Source organism: Penicillium daleae (assembly GCF_028827525.1).
Source record: "Penicillium daleae strain IBT 16125 chromosome Unknown utg000009l_segment0_segment0, whole genome shotgun sequence".
NCBI classification, from domain to species: Eukaryota; Fungi; Ascomycota; class Eurotiomycetes; order Eurotiales; family Aspergillaceae; genus Penicillium; species Penicillium daleae.
In genome coordinates, this window is record NW_026623157.1 from 2,138,680 (window position 1) to 2,155,324 (window position 16,645).

The 16,645-nt window shown below is 47.9% G+C and overlaps 4 protein-coding genes across 4 annotated transcripts; 2 read left to right on the forward strand and 2 right to left on the reverse strand.

Annotated features, from left to right (window-relative positions):
* Positions 1 to 6,526: 6,526 nt before the first annotated feature.
* Positions 6,527 to 7,039, forward strand: N7458_011912 (uncharacterized protein; the record flags this gene model as incomplete). The annotated part of the gene is made up of 1 exon (XM_056915294.1): positions 6,527 to 7,039. The coding sequence occupies one exon, from the start codon at positions 6,527 to 6,529 to the stop codon at positions 7,037 to 7,039; it is 513 nt and encodes a 170-aa protein (XP_056760048.1).
* Positions 7,040 to 8,202: 1,163 nt separating this feature from the next.
* Positions 8,203 to 11,000, reverse strand: N7458_011913 (uncharacterized protein; the record flags this gene model as incomplete). The annotated part of the gene is made up of 3 exons (XM_056915295.1): positions 8,203 to 8,842; positions 8,898 to 9,011; positions 9,070 to 11,000. The coding sequence occupies 3 exons, from the start codon at positions 10,998 to 11,000 to the stop codon at positions 8,203 to 8,205; spliced, it is 2,685 nt and encodes an 894-aa protein (XP_056760049.1).
* Positions 11,001 to 11,490: 490 nt separating this feature from the next.
* Positions 11,491 to 12,681, reverse strand: N7458_011914 (uncharacterized protein; the record flags this gene model as incomplete). The annotated part of the gene is made up of 1 exon (XM_056915296.1): positions 11,491 to 12,681. One exon carries the CDS (start codon positions 12,679 to 12,681, stop codon positions 11,491 to 11,493), a length of 1,191 nt encoding a protein of 396 aa, XP_056760050.1.
* Positions 12,682 to 14,105: 1,424 nt separating this feature from the next.
* Positions 14,106 to 16,355, forward strand: N7458_011915 (dynamin family protein; the record flags this gene model as incomplete). The annotated part of the gene is made up of 2 exons (XM_056915297.1): positions 14,106 to 16,016; positions 16,083 to 16,355. 2 exons carry the CDS (start codon positions 14,106 to 14,108, stop codon positions 16,353 to 16,355), a joined length of 2,184 nt encoding a protein of 727 aa, XP_056760051.1.
* Between the last annotated feature and the right edge of the window lie 290 nt (positions 16,356 to 16,645).

The window sequence follows — 16,645 nt, forward strand, 5'->3', positions numbered from 1 at the left end:
AATAAGATAAAAGGGAACAAAAGATATCTCAAGCCGAAAAAGGAAGGATTGTAAAAAGTAATATGGAAGCAACTTTGTCAATGATAGCACTGTAGTTCTCGGGCTCGGGATCTGCCGTGGGGCCGCGAAGTATAGGGCATAGGATAGCAAAGACAATAAGGGTACGATAGGTCTAGAAGATCACTTGAGCACTGAAGGACTCTATAGGGTACAGTCCGTAGTTCGCCGTAAAAATTCGTCAGACTATAGAGAGGATCGGATATAGTCCAACGGCGAGGGGATCAGATCTAGGAGGGGGGCCAGCGGGAATGGGACTGGATGTTCTTTTTGATCTTCTAATGGCGCGGCGTCGCGGATACGGCGCGGGCAGGGTTTGGGGGCTCCTAGGATGGGCGTGAAAGACAAATGAGAAGCTTTGCGGTGGATAACTCGCTCTTCGCTCCTGCAGCAAATTGCTCGAGCGGAAAGCGATTTTCCCGAGGTAGGACAAGGGCCGATGGGGTTGGTGAAATAGAGGACCTTGCGTGAATGGGCACGAACAGCGTGGACAGAATTTGCGTGCAGTCATGCAGTTGGCATATTCCGGCGTTGTTTTGGCAGAGAAATAAGGTGTAGAAAGGGGAAAAGAAGCAAGAGCAGTAGTCGTACAAGTTGGATTTCTTTCGCGGGGCTTATCACGAGATGCTCGAATCGAGAAAGAATGGGATACAAGCCTGGAAAGTATGCACTGTGTAATGATCAAATAGTTTTAAGGGCTGCAAAATCGTGCTAGTGAAATGCAGACGAGCTAGAAATGATATCCAGTCTCGACTAAACCGTGGTCAAAAAGTCCCTTGTCCTTCTTCAAGGCGTCCTTTCCCTTCATGCCTCCATCACTCAGCGAGAGAATAGACTTGATGTGATAGGCCTTCCAAATTTCTTAGATCAAGTTCGGCCGGTCTGGACAGTGTAACTTGAGAGGTCTTAGAACATGATAGCTATAATCAGTCCCAGTGAAAAGACATTGATAGACAGTGAATGAAGTGAGAGGGAAGAATAAGTTAGAGTTAACTTCGATAGAGTTGGTAAGTCTAACTAACTATCGTGCTGCCATGAGGTAATAACAGTCCCAAACGATGAACTGTCCTTCTCTTACTGGGCATGTATTTTCACGATAAACCTCAGGGCGGACATGAATCCAGCCTCATTTCTGCAGAACAGCGTCCAAAGTTACAGCCAACGGCCATTTGAGACGGCGATATGCAATCGGATTATATCGGGCCTAACGGCAAATCTAGTACGTTAATGTCCTGGCGCTAAGAGAAAGGGAAATAGCTTCCGCGGGTCAAGTCCTCGAAACATATGTCTTGTTTCTGCACCGAATTTACATCTCCTTCTTGGCATAGGCGAAGTGCTCGGAAAAACAGGCAATGAGGGGGCCTTCTGCTCTGTAGGCGAATGAGATTGGAGGACTGAAAAAGGCCGAGCAGTCATAGGAGCTCAGGCCGCATATTGTCAGCCGGACGAGATGAGCTAACAACGTTTTAGGCCTAGCGTATTACGGATGAAGATGATGCTCGTGCGCGCTTTGATGCCGCCGAGTTTTGAGAGGGTCGAGTCGCGGGGTACTGATGTATAATTCATCTGATCCCGCTTCGAAGATCCAAGTCTACCGTTATATGGTCGAGTCGAGCTATGTCCTCGAGTAGGAACCAATACCGTGACCTGAAATATCTTCCCTCATCTGGGGGATGCTATGGTCTGGTTCGCAATCTGCTCGGGAGCCCCGCCGCGCCGAGTAGGTTCAAGTGGGTTCTCCTCGGATCGACGCAGATGACCTTTGAATCATGACCCAGACCTGATCACTTGAGATAGTCGATGGTCCATGCGCCGCGAATTTTAAATTTTGAATAATACCACAGACGCGCGATCGTCGTTAGGTTTGATATGCCTCGAACAGAAAGAGTAGAATCCCTTCCTCAACGGCCGTACGAGGGCGGAGATGTACAGAGTTGCACAATAACGACGCCGAGCCCACTAAGAACGCAATGTACGCTGTCTTCTAACATATGCTCCTGCCGGGTCTCACTGCAGCTCGGATTGTCGTGTTGCCGTTCTCAGGCTCGGCCTCGGTAGCGACCCTTTTCAACTTATTCTGGTTACACAGAGTCCCAAGAGGAGCGAGGCGCAACACTGGACCCGGACGAGAAATATGGCATGTCTCTGCAGCTCTAATTTGGGCCATACTTTGAATATACTGGGGCAAAGGGGCTCTCCTTACAGGATAGGCATCAAGGCGGCCCAACGCGATCCAGGGACTTGGATGCAACCTGCAGGTTGAACGATAATATCAGACACATTATCTGATGTGAGGAGGGATTTTCTGATGGGCAGATCAAAGCTTTGCATTACTGCATATTCTGAACCACTGGTATGGTAGCTCAACACGCATATACACTTCAGAAGATATACTGTTCGCCAGCCATCCCGTATAGAGCAATTGCTGGATCCCTCAGTAGAATGTGTCTCCATGTCTTGACTCATTCGGGGAATCGCCCAGTCTGCACAATACAAAAAAATCCCCAAGAGAGTGCCTCTAAAAAGGGAAATCCTGCCGCAAAGGCGTGGCCATATATCTAGAATAAGGACCTATTTCCCCAATAACTACTAAGCTTTGAGACTAACGAGCAATAAAAACGTTCAGCCACTTTCGTAAGCTCGATTTAAAGACCAGTAATTGGTTGATGACCGCCGAAAAACATTCTTTCTCTCCCCATTCTGGCTCAACCTGAATGAAAGTCTTCGGAGCCTGCCCCCTCAACTGCAACGATACCAGGCGCCAACCACTCAGCGAAGAGAGGATCGCTGGTTTCAAACAGATAAAAGTGACCACAGAGAACCAATCCTGAAGAAATGATCCCTAAAGGAAAGATACTCACGGAGATCACCCAAATCCGGCTTATCCAATGTCTCTCGTATAGCATGAGCGGTATGTCTAAGGAGCAAGCGAAGCTCTGATTCGACCAGCACCAGACAAACCGGCTGCACAATTGAGGCATGTGGACATGGGCATCACGCGCGCCACGAATGGCGACTAGGCCAAGTCTAGCCCGAGCCTCTTTCGTTGTTTCTATAATGACGAACCTAGGTTCTCGGAGCGTTGCGTATCGGGGGAAGGCCACGCGTTGCACAGCGTGCACTCAGAAGCGTAGCGAATGCGAGTTCGGCAAGAACAGAACAAGGCCTCTGATTGATTACAACCCACTCGTTGGTGCCTATTACGAGGCTTGGATTAGCCTCCACTGCCGAGTTTGGAATTCCCTTTCCGGGATTTGACTGTCATCTTCTGTTCTAAGACATTGTCACTATGCTCCACATGATGCCAGGACCCAATCAGTCTTGACAGTGCGTAGATCATCGTAGTAGTTCTCCATAAACTCTAGACAACTTTCACAGTGATAGGCATTAATCGAAAACTCTGTGACAGTGGCGTGGTATTTCATTCTTCGAATGTAACGATAAACAAGGCCCAGAAACGGGCGGCTTGGACCGCCACGGTCCGAGTACACGAATTGGGTTTGAATGCTTACCTCCGAGGATGGAAAGAAGAATCTTGAACTGCGGGTGTGATGGACCAAGGTGTATTAAAAAAAAGGATATCCTTGATGCTGAGGGGTGGACAATTTAGGTTGAAACGCCGATCAAGGAACTCAGGTGAAGGTTAGGTAGTATGTAGATTCATGCCCGTTGTCGGTATAGGTCATCCTTCGGGGCTACTCTACTGTATGGTGATCTTCAGTTGCAATCTTGCATTAGTCGGAGCAAGGAATGTTTCAGACTACAGGTGAGGAGCTGGCGGGAAGGGCATGTCATCCTTTTGGGTGCGGGGCAGTTGAACCCATGACCGATAGATCGGAATCCGCAGCAGCGTTGCGACCTAAAACGAGTCATTCGCTGTCGTGCAGTAGTTCCCGCTGGAACTTTAGCTAGAGGTGAGGATCGGCAGTTAGTTTAGGGGTGAAAGGGAAACAAATAAAAAAGCAACAAAAGAGATGTCGAAATAATGTAGATAGCCACTGTGTTGATTATACTCGGCTAGGCTTGAATATGGGTAACAATCAATCAATACCTAATAGGAAAACGACTGGATATAGGACAACTTCTAGCATTTGGGTTGAGGTAAATAAAAATTATAGCTTGAGAAAGCAAACAACATTCCTTTCATGTTTGCCTTCTTAAAGGCTACGAACTACTATGCAAGGGCTTCGAAAACAAGCAAGACGCAGAGTCAAGGACGTCCAGGTCGAGATAAAGTTCTATAGTAATTAACATCCCTCGTAAGCCAAGTGTCAATTAAAGATGGGCCATTAGCGACTCTATCAAATGCATCCACCTTTCGTGTACCGTGTCACATTGACAGTTTTTCAATACACCAGATTCAATGTAGGCCGACCCCTCTATGACCTCCAGCCATCACAGCTATATCCAAACAGGTCAAACATGGTACCAAGTATGTCTGAACCTAGCGAATGTCTAAATCTCACTGTCTGCCTTGTTTTTCCTTTACTTTCAGTTTCGAAAGATTTGATACTTGATATCTTTAGAATGCACAAGTTGGGCTTCTTGCTTATCAGCTTTCTCGTTAGCATTCTTCGCTCATGATATTTACTGTCCTCAACATTTACTTTTTCGGCGCAATTTTCATTTTCTTTTATATCCACAGTGGGTCCAGCACGTTTGCGATGGCGCACAATGATTGATAGATGAAAATAGGACAGCTGGATAAAGACTGCGACTCATAGATAGTCAGATAAGTATGAAGAAAGAGAACTATTATAGAGTAAAGACTCAAATTCTCAACAATCATCTCTTCTGGGGTAGACGGAGGGGTTTAGATGTTGGCAATAGGCCTAGCCTTGACGGTAATGGCCGCGCCTGCGTTACCGGAGGGGCGACTGCTAGCACCTCAAAAAAAGGCACATTACTCCTGTTTTCGGCACTATCAGGGGGGTTATATGGGTCTACTATAATTATCCTGTAGGAGACCCTCATACTCCGTCCAAAGATCGTACTGAAGGGCGCTGTGAGTTGAGGAGAATGGAGAGAGTGGGGGGTAGTGGCAAGAAGATCTACGGGGTCCGTCAACTCCGAAACCAAAGAGGCCAGTCGCTGTCATCGCGCGACTTTTTCCCGGAGATTATGTGCATCGTGGAACGTGTGTACTTTGGGGCGCAGTTTTGACAGTTTGGCAAGTTAGAATCAGTTAACAATCACGATGTCTCCGCCGTGGACCTTGGGCTGAGGAAACACTCCAAGGAGGAGGTGAAGCCTAGGCAGGAATGTGTGAGGCGGGGCCTTCTAGCCTTCTAGTTCCACGCAGTATTTCTCCGAGGGGTCCGGTACTGTGCCTGAAGAATTGCTCAGTCAAATTGGTGATTTCCATTTTTTTGCCACGCAGCGATAGGCAATCTAGTTCAATCCTCAAGGAGTTCAGCAATGTTGGATGGAAAAAAATAGCAGGTATAGTCCAGCGAGTCTGTAGGAAAGAGGAGATCCAACGCGACCGAGAGTTCTGTCATGAAGAGTCGTGGTTGATCACTATCGAGGAGCCCAGCCAGACTCGTCACGAAGTTGAGGGTGTTCGGATTTCCTGGAAGGGTAATCCGTGGAGATCGTGAGTCTCCCCCGGGCGTGGATTGTGGAATGTGGTTTGCCAGTTGGGTTTTGCTGAATAAAGGAAGATAAGCTCCGCCGCAGGGTCTCCACAGAAAAAATTTCGAAGCATCAACTGATCACAAATCTCCACTCTTTTCTGGCCCGATTACCCGGCCCAGTAAGTGCACCAGTGCACTGTGCAACGAAAAAGGTCCGTGAATGTATGCTGTGCTCTAACGATGAAAAGGAACGACCTGCTCTTTGACACTGGTCTTACAATAAAACATTTATTTGGTAATAAAGAAGGATAGATCACTAGATGGCAAATTCAAACAGAGTGATGAATCATAGTAGAGGTCATCCCATCATCCACTATCCGGATAAAATGGTAGGGGGAAAAATCCTCCAGTACGGAGTCCACTACGAAGTAATGACTGCAGCAGCAGCGGCCAACAAAGCACGCCTTCAGAGCGGGCAGGTCTAGAACCGGTGGTGAATAAGAGAAGTGGAGGAGTTGGGTCACACGGCAGAGTTTTTGCCAACAGGTTAGGACTGTAGGTGGCCCGAAAATCCTTAGTGACTAGTCCTCTAGAGGGCAGCCCCTAGCGCCGTTCTTACCAAGTGGGTGCTTGGTTCCCCATACTGCAGATCCGTCCCGTATAAGACTCGCTTCGACTCCTCCCTCTTTTGTGACTAACCCTTCCCTTTTCCCATTCAATCTCAAAAGCAACGCACCATTCTGCTCGGAAATAATCTATCACCAGTCAAACCTCCAATTCCAACCAGGAATCAATCCTAATTATCAACCACAATCAACGGCCAACACCAAAACTATTCCACTATAGTAATCCTCCTACAGTCACACCACCCCCTCGCCAGTGACTAGACGAGAATGACCATTGCTCTCGGCCTCAAAACTCCTGCGACTCCTAAGCCTGCACGGGCGGTGCCCAACTTCACAAAGAACACCAACAAGCGGTGGCCCCCCATGGCGAACCGAAACGCTCTTCCATATAAGCTCACCGTCATCTCCAAGGAGAAGCTCACTCGGGAGGCCACCGCGCCCGATCCCAATCTCCGCCGCTGCGTGGCTCACTTCCGGTTACATTGTGGATCTGTCCTCTGGACCGAAAATGATATGAAGTCTCGCATCAGCTCCTTCGACTTTGAAGAGACGGACGAAGAAGATGAGAACGACCTACCCGAAATCAAGATACAATCTGAGACAAAAAATGCCTTTGTCCGAGTCGAAGCGACTGAGATACCCATGAACACGGAATCCGTGGCATCTCAATCCTCCCAATTATCTCCTGATGATGGTCTTTTTCCGGATCAGAGCCATTGTATTGAAATGACCTCCAAAAACAACTTCTGCTGCATCTCCGTCTCTCCCATTGCCGGTTAATCTGGGACCAACATCATTTCGATTATCTTCACCTCCTGCTCTATTCTTCCGAGACACCCCTCGATCATCTCCCGACCGACATAATGACTTACGATGCAACGACGACCAAGATAATACAACCAAATCACTTATTGTACATAGCTACACACACTATCTATCATAATGACAAATTTTTTGCTGGCCAACCTTGATTCCCTCTAAAAGAAAAAGATTCATGTGAATCCAAACTAATGACTCAATCATTATTGCGTGCAATTCTCGCCGTGAATTTTTCGGCTACCACTCGGGACACTCGGGAACTGCCCGATTGCCGGAAAAGTGCATCGTGAGTCAGTCAAAAATCACGTGGCCTTGTAGGGCTCGCCACGAACACAACCAAGATCGTCCCATTGCCAAATTGACCCATGTCATATATGGAGAATAATTCTCGAAGAAACCAAGAAATATGGATTCCCGTGGATCCTACCGAACTCGCCTACATCACTAACTTCGTACCGTATATGGCGGCGGATGGTGGTAGGTTCGCCAGGGCAGTGGCGAATCACGGCCGATCACCGCGGATGTCATCATGGCCCGTCATTTTTGAAGATAGCTCTGGGGACTTACGAAGATACACTCAAACAACCATTGTTATGACATCTTTCTCAACTCCACAGCAGGCAATCGAACAAGGGTATTGTTCTCTTTACATTGGCGGCAACGGTATCCCAGTCATTCCAAGGCAAGGGACAGTGAGAGATCAAGGCAGATTGAATCATGGTTTAGCTTTTTAAAAGTGATAGAGTAGGTACTAGTACCTTTGAACTATCTGGCCAAGGTCCGCTCTCAAGGCTGCATCATTCCCCCGCATCTTGACCCGCTGGTGTGAATGGGAACTGCGATTCATTGGCTGGGATTGCATCCGCGCTTAAGGCTATTGTTCTCAAAGTGGTAAGTTTACATCAAGTGAAAAGAACAGTTGAACTACAATGTCGTTTCTATGATGTCTAATGTTTGAACGGATTTACCTGCTGCGATCGAGAAGATGTTCGCAACTGCCCTATTGGGGATTCCGAGAAGGATTGAATGCGTACGCACGAATTTGATCCTGTCGAAGTAGACGATGGAAGGTGTCCAATCTTAATTTGCTAGAATTCGGAACAGCAAGATCGTAGCGAGGAACTTTACACCTTGGAGACGATCACGTCGGCCCCTGCAGAACCCAGTTCAACCGCCCATCCACCTCTCTGGCTTTTTGCCTTCCCAGAAACAACGTATGTGTCAGTGGTGCCAGGCGTTTCGATCCAAACGATAGTAGACGACGCCTTGGCCGGACCAGGCACGACACGCATCTTCAAAGAGGCTAGGTCAGACGTATCGAACGAAAACTGCTCAATCTGGCCCGCGCTGATCGTAACATAAACACCCAACTGAGCAACATAAACACGACGGCGTAGAGCATCCCGCGGCTGGACTGTGACAGAATTACCCGACACACCCATATTCCCGCCATAAGTCACAAGGCCTACATCCGGATCGTGCACAACATAGACACCAGATCCAATCATCATGCCGAGAAAGTTCGGCCCATAGTCTCCCGAATAATCGTCGCCACGGAGGGTATCGGGGAACGAGTGGAAGGCATTGTACATGGATCCATCTTGGCGAATGTTGCTCAGTGGGCCCGTGATACCGCCATATCCCACGCGTAGGAGATAAGTGTCGTTGGGAGTTTGGCGGAATTGGGAAAGGAGCGGAAGCGCGTTAAGGCCGGAGCCGTAATGGTGAATCATGCGCTCGATTCGTTCTAATTTGCCACCGTAACTAGATAGATGTATGATGAGATAAGGTTGGGAGTGTTGATTGGGGGAGAGCTTACATGAAATCCCAATATCTTCGAGCATTTCCGTTCCAGCCCCAGTGAGAAACCGTTGGCATGTATCCGATGATGCTGTTGATGGTTTTTGTTGCTGTGTTCGCGAGATTGAAGTAGCTGATAGTACATTGCCCGTTAGAATGTGCTCGTTTCCTTTTCGAGAATGGGAACTTACTTGCTCCAGTAATAGATTCCCTCCTGACCCGTCGAATCCCAAGCCATCTCGCTTCCATACGGCACGGCCTGAGTATCCCACGCATCTGCCCGGAGTTTCATGGCAGCTTCCACAGCATCTGCTTCACTAGTCCAATTCTCACGACGAAGATCGGCCAGAAGCTCTCCCACCACAGTCTCCCCCATGAGCCCCACCCGCGAGTACCCGACCAAGCCATTGCCATTCGAGTCGGTTGCAAAACAGGTGACTGTGGTATTGTACGCCTTACCCAGGTACCACTGCCAAGTATTGACACTGAGAAGCGAGTCATCGGCTCGCCCAGCACGATAAAGTGCCCAATAAGCCCCGATCACATGGATATAATCGTACGCACGATCTGTCGCATACGAGGCGTTCCTATTCCATGACCACCAGTTGCCCCAGTCAATAGACTGATTGTACTGGTAGTTGGGGACTAGATCAGGCTCATAGAAAAAGATGCTCTTCCGAACGGTGAAATCCGGATTTTGGATTGTTTTTGAGAGTACATCAGAAGCGAAGTGTTCAAGTTTCGTGATTTCCGCGGAATCGCTGAGACCGAATTGTTTCATGGCTGTAGCTAGGTAGATCACGCCACCTTCGTCGCTGAGACCTGAGATCCAGACTCGCGGATCCTGCAAGACTTGTGCTCCGATTGAATGATCCCAAGTTATGACTGAGGGCGCGCGGCCGAAGGGATCCGAGGTATTGTCAAACCACATAGATGTGGTAGAGAATTCGCCGAGTTTGCTGATGACTGATGGCGCAGAATCAGTGATGAAATAGTGCACCGTTTGAACCTTGCCATCTTTATATGTGATGGTCACTTTGGTTCGGCCCCAAACAGAGCCAGTTGGAGTCAGGCTGAGGGTACCCTTCGAGTCTTGCGAGATCTTGAATGCTTTATCGTCGGATACAACCTTGGAGATATCCCCGTGGAACACGTAAAGTTGGGCAGTGAGGTCAACAGGGACGACATAACCAGGAATGCCAATTGTGACAGGAGTGTCGGTTGACTGAACAGCTTTTTGGATACCGCGAATTCCGTCCTTGACAATGGAGAATCGCAGCCCATACGTGACCGACTTGCCAGATTTCAATGTCTTGGAGCTTGGATCATTCCAAGGCGTGATGCCAGACCATTCATTTTCAGCATACGCCTTGCTATGAGTCTGCCACTCGTAGAAACCTTCAAAAGTCTGACTCTCATAGTAAAGAGGGTCAGTACTGGGTTCATCTAGATTTCTCCACGCTTCGAGTGGAGTACTGGTGTTGCCGAGAGGAGTCACAATCAATGCAGCTCCTGTTCCAGATGTCGGAGTAACTTGAAGATACCCAGCATCCATTCCAATGTAAGGGTCGGTGAGCGAGCACTTTGCCGCCATGTCTTCCGCTGCACGATTCGTAAAGATACTGTTAAACTCCGTGGGAAAACCAAGACTGCCAATCTCTACAGGCTGTTTGGCCGTATTTGTAAGCGTGAATGACAGTCCCAAGTCCCCGTCAACTGTAGACCATTCTCGGATCACACGAATTGGCGAATTTGATGGTAATGTAGGCGAAAGGTCGGCAGCAGCGAGACCGCTGGTTGTGACGCTGTTCACCTTTTTTCTTGCCGTCGATGAGTCGACTGATACCCATTCAGTAGCACCAGAAACACGATAGCGGAAGGTGATGTCGCCATTGTGATATTGGCCATTGGCCGCTCGATAGGTGATATCGTCGAATGGCAAGAAATCAAAATCAGAGCCAGTCAGTTTTAGAGAGGCAAGAATTTGCGAATCCTTGACTAACTTGATGTCGAAATTCGCAGTTGATAGTGATGTGTACCCACTGCTGAGACCAAGAGTGTCATTCTGTCCATTTACCACAAGGGCGAACAGAAGGATCGAAAAATGCCCCCATAGCTTCATGGTGAGATGTATGACTGATCTCCGGTTATGGTCTTAAATATCCAACATATCATGAATAACCCCACGGCCAAAAGCTTCATCTTTAAAAAGCACACTGACAACGAAATGTGAATTTTCCACCGGGCACGGACAATTAAAACTATCGTCATTAGAGGAAAAACTCCAGCGGAGGATTCCTTTCTTGTTGGGGAAGTTGAGCACTTACCCCACACTCACTCCGCAGCGTCGTATTGACGCTGTATACTCAGCTAGTCGGGGCCCTATTTTCCGACGATTAGAGGGGTCGTGTCCTGCGCCTTGATTCGAAATACTCTGCATTGCCCTGACGCCATTTCAAATTAATTTACCGACCAGGATATAATTACATAAACTACAAGTCGTAACTATCCGACCTGCCTCGTCGTTTCTTGTGGCACGAACCTTGGTTTATCTTTCAGCTATCCCATTGACGACGTCCATCCGAATGCAAGATTCATAAGAGATAGGTGTCTCATTTGCTGTCCTCCTCAACCTGAGGCCTCTTGATCTTGTCTTCCTGTAGCGGTCCAGTCAATTTAGATGGATTGAATGGAAAGATGCCCCGATCGGCAAATGCACGCTTAATGATATCGGGCGTCAAGTTTTCTTCTCGCATAGAACCAAAACCACAGAGCCAGTCCATTTTCTCCTCATCGGGATCTTCGGGATGCCACCAATACTCCGCGCTATACTTCTTGTAAACCGGAAAATGTTTCAGATCGAAAGGCTGCATAAGATGCGCGATATTGAGCGGAAAGCAGAACGGAATAATGCAACGGTCCTCGCAGAATCGAAGGAAATTAAAAGTCAAGAAAAGCGGTTGCCCTCTGAAGAGGAGCAGGCGTGATTGACCTTCTGCGACGCGATCCTTGGTCCTTTCGTGGAAAACCTTAAGCCAGTCCAATGCAAGCTCCTCAGTAAGTCGACCATTCGGGGTCTCATGGAGCTGCGTCCAATCAGGAATATCATCGATCACATCCTGGTAATCGAGGGGCGGGTCGATCGAGGATTCTTGAATGACAAGGTATGAGCCTGCTGCCCATCCGTCGGCAGCAATGCAGTCGATCGAGGTTATCCACTCACACCACTCTCTGGGGGGAACGAAATCAGAGCGCACAGTAAAATACAGTCGTGGTCTCGTTGTCAGGCCAATCTGGAAGTTGGTCTCATCAAAATTGTAAATATTTTCCGGAGGAACGTCGGCAATCAAAGGCTTCAAACGATCGAACCAATGCTGGATAGTCTCCAGATCAGATGGCCCAAGGCATTTTTTCTTGGCTAGGCGCGGTTTTGACGGCTTCAAGTCATCTGGTAGGCGTTTGATGAATTGAGACGTCCAAGTCTGCTTGAGAACGGTATTGTTGCAATCGCGTTTATGAATCTGGCTCGCGCTTCTGGAGATTTGCGAATCCGTTGGAAGCCAATATAGCTCCTTCACTTCTCGAATCCAGCGAATCAAAGCATTTTCTTGAAACCCGTCAAGTGCGTTGCACGTAGCTTTGCGAGCCGAGCGAGTCGGGGGATTGTTCACCTCCTGCAACGGTTGACGCGCAGATGTGTTGATCTCTCGTTTCAAGGCCACGATATTTGCCGCATTCAATGATTGAGATTGTGCAGAAGCCTTGGAGACGCGTCCGCGAGTTGTACTGGCACCTTTAGGCATGGTGGCATTGATCATTCAAAGAGTGAAATTGATAAACAGTTGCAACGCGACGCGTAATTATGGGTAGTGGGGCCAGGGAGGTCTAAGCTTTGGTACCCGGTACCCACATGGGAACCGCCTTTGGTAGAATTTGGGAATTTCTCATACATAGGGCATATTTCCTTCTTGTTTTTCGGGTTTGAAAGTAGACATTGCACAAAAGAAGCCATCCAGGATATGACTTAATGATATCGAATCTCATAGTACGTTTATTTCTTATCTCCCGAGGCAAAATTCAATCCTACGTATTCAAAGAGGAAGCTGCTTCGCGTTGTCAGAATAGTACCTATTGAATTTTGCCGACTGAGGGTCAACAGGAAGGCTCCTTTAAATATATTCTGTTTTGCTTGTTCACGTTCTCAGTACACGCGCGGATCTCGGATTTCATCCGAAACTTCATCCGAACCGAGAGTCCAACTGTCGTCATAGAAGCAAACAAACCCCTTTCGCTCACTTCAAATCATCAAGCCGTGTCAAGCTCTCGTTGGAATTGATTGAAATTATGAAATTCAATCAACATACCTACATAAGTAGAAAGCATGATCTTGCATAGGGCGCAGTGATAAATTTAGATACTCTGGGAAGCGCCTTGGTTAGCAGTCTCTCTGTGCAAAAGTACAGTGGACGCAATGGCCTGTGCATGGCCCCATTATTGAACGCGAGTCAGTTAAGAATCCGTACCAATTGATTGCGCTCCTTAGGCCGGCTCTCTGACTTGCTCCTGCTTCACGGTGTTGGTCTGCCCCATCTAACCATGTCCTCTAAGCTTACGGGCGTAAGCGCCCTGGGTCTTCCCCTTGACAGCATCCTTTCCCATTTCGAGTTAATTTGCACCTCCTACATAGCATAGTTCAAGTCACTTTGCCGACAAGGTTAACCGGAGAGGCTCGGCCCGCTAGATAACCATGTATCAGGACGCGCTGGCAGCGGCAGTAGCCAAGTTACAGATATCTTAAGATTGTCTAGATTAGAAAAACATGATTTGACAAGAAGGTATCGCGTCTCTATAAATAAGTCCAGCCAGGATGCGATGCCTTCTAAGGATGTTCTAAGTATGGGAATTTTGAAGCCTGCCGAGTCAAGACGAGAGAGGACTGAAGCAGACTAAATATAGCAGTCCAGTGGATGAGAATGTCTGATAACAGCTACTCTGTTTTGCATGTGAAGTGTAGTGAGAGCCAATCGAGATGTTGCGACATGAAGTTAGCACAGACAAAAAGTACTATAGCAGGATTCTGTCTGCATGGGGCCAGAGGGGGCAAGGCAATCACGAAAAGTGCTTAAATACTTGCTCATGAAGTCGCTAAGAGGGATAACTTGCAACAATAAATCTTCTTCTATCAGTATCTATCCGATTTATCTCAAGAAAGAACTACAATCTCATTATGCTTTCGAAGTCAGAAAACAAGGCTATGCACCAGCTGCAGTCTCAGCAATCTGAGCTGCTTGACAAGATTGATGAACTACGTGGCATTGGAGTTGGAGGGCTTGTGGAACTTCCTCAACTCATTGTCTGTGGTAGTCAATCCAGTGGGAAGAGCTCAGTGCTTGAGGCCATCTCGAGAGTGCGCTTTCCCACCAAAGGTACAATCTGTACACGATTTGCGACCGAGGTCATTCTCCGTCGTAAGCCACAGACGAGAGTGAAAGTTTCGATCGAGCCAGGAGACTCGAGAACAGACGAGCAAGAGAGAGAGAGGCTCCGAAACTTCTATTCGGAGGCCTTCCCGAGCGACAATGATCTCGTCGAGCTAATCGATCAAGCTAAAGCTTGTATGGGCATTAGCGACAATCCCAATCAGCACGCCGGATTCAGCGACGATGTTCTCAAGATTGAAATCTCCGGGCCAGATAAGCCAGAGCTTACCCTCGTGGATCTGCCTGGTCTATATACGTCCCCCAGCAAGGAACAGAGCGAGGAAGGAATTGGGATTGTTCGACAATTGACAGAGAGATACATGGCCAAAGACCGCAGTATAATCCTGGCAGTTATTAGTGCAAAAGTGGATTATCACATACAGGACGTTTTGAGAATGGCAAAGCATCATGATCCGGAATACGAAAGAGTCCTTGCTATCGTCACTCACACCGATAAACTTGACGAAGGGACGGACGAAGAAGGTCGATACCTAGAGTACATCAGAAACGAAAGTATCAAGCTAAAGCTAGGATGGCACGCTCTGCGCAACCGCTCACATAAGACGCGCGAAGTCTCCGATGACCAGCGAGACGAGGAAGAGAGAAATTACTTTTCGAAGGGACGATGGGCCTCTCTTCCTCGAGCACACGTGGGCATCGACCGACTCCGACATCGCCTGAGCAATATTCTGCTCAAACACATCGCCGGTAATTTGCCCTTGCTGATAAAGGACATTGAACTGAAAATTGATGACCGGAGACAAAGCATGGCCAAGCTTGGAACGGCACGGCCAACAACTAGGGACCAGCGAGGCTTTTTACTCAACATCAGCTCCCATTTCCAGCGCATTGTCACCGAAGCATTGAATGGCATGTACTCCAAAGACTTCTTTGGTGGCCTCAATGATGACCATTTGGATACTGGAGATGCCCGTCGACTACGTGCAATCATTCGAGAACTGAATGAGTTTTTCGCAGATGCGATGTTCATCCACGGTTTCCGCCGAAGGCTCCCCGAACACATATACGCTGTACCTCGGCCCCTATCGGACTTGAGCAACCGGAGGTTCCAATCTTACATGAGACAGTGGGTGCCAGAAGATATCTCTGTGAATGAACTCTTGAGTGAAATGATGAGACAAGCTGCAAAAAATCGTGGCATTGAATTTCCTGGATGCGCCAACCAGCTACTCGTTGGAGAGCTATTTAGAGATCAGGCAAAGCCATGGGGAGAGATCGCTAAACATCATTTGAATCAAGCCTGGCAGTCGGTCAATGAATTCGTCCAGCTTGCTTTCGGGTATCTGGCCGATGATAGCACCAAAAAAGCACTCTTGGGTGGCATTATTAATCCAGAATTGGAAACTTTAAGGGATTCATTGCATGATAAACTCGATGAACTACTATCCTACACGACGACCGGCCATCCTCTCCCTATGGGAAGAGGGTTTCTTCAAAGAATACAGCGAGGTCGGGCCCAAAATCAGCTGGAGGCCTTGACGGATATCCTGAGGAACAGTTCCTCCGAGAAATCGGGTCAACTAGGGCAAGAAACTTTCACCCTTCAAGACCTCAAAGAAGCTGCTATTCAATCTCAGACCTCTGACGGTCAATTCGCAGTTATTGACATTGTGACTCAGATGCTGGCATATTATGAGGTAAGTGCGCAACGGCCGGAAAGATTTGGACCCTTACCAGCAAATATGTTAATGAAAATGAAATAGAATGCTATCATGGTCTTCATTGATAACGTCGCAATCCTTGCAATTGAGAATTGCTTACTTCGTCCCCTGGAACAAATCTTTTCTAACCAAGTCATCAACAGCATGGACGACGAAGAGATTGAAAAGCTTGCTGGGGAGTCCCAGGAAGTTAAAGAAGAACGAGAACGTCTGAGCCGAGAACTCAAGAAGCTGGAAACTGGCATGCGAACGCTCAGCACTTTCAGCACTGATAGGTCGTCTTTGAACAGGCCATGCGTCTTCGGCAGGGAATAGGAATCGCCAAAATAGAAGGCCATGAGCTCATGAAAATACGAAAATAGATTCTCATTTGGCTTCTCCATCCAGAAGTTCGACCCCCTCTCGCAGCAGGAGTGGAACTTATCGGAGGGGCATCTCCCCTGCTATTCAAATGTGAGCGTCTGATGAGCCTGAAGGAATGAAAGAGTATGCTGATTCAAGAAGTAGTAACGGAAGTGCAAACGGAACAACCCACAGGGGAACTTTTGGAGGTTGAAGAGGTCTACAGATTTTCTTATTTAGCATCTTTGCTTCGTTGGTAACCT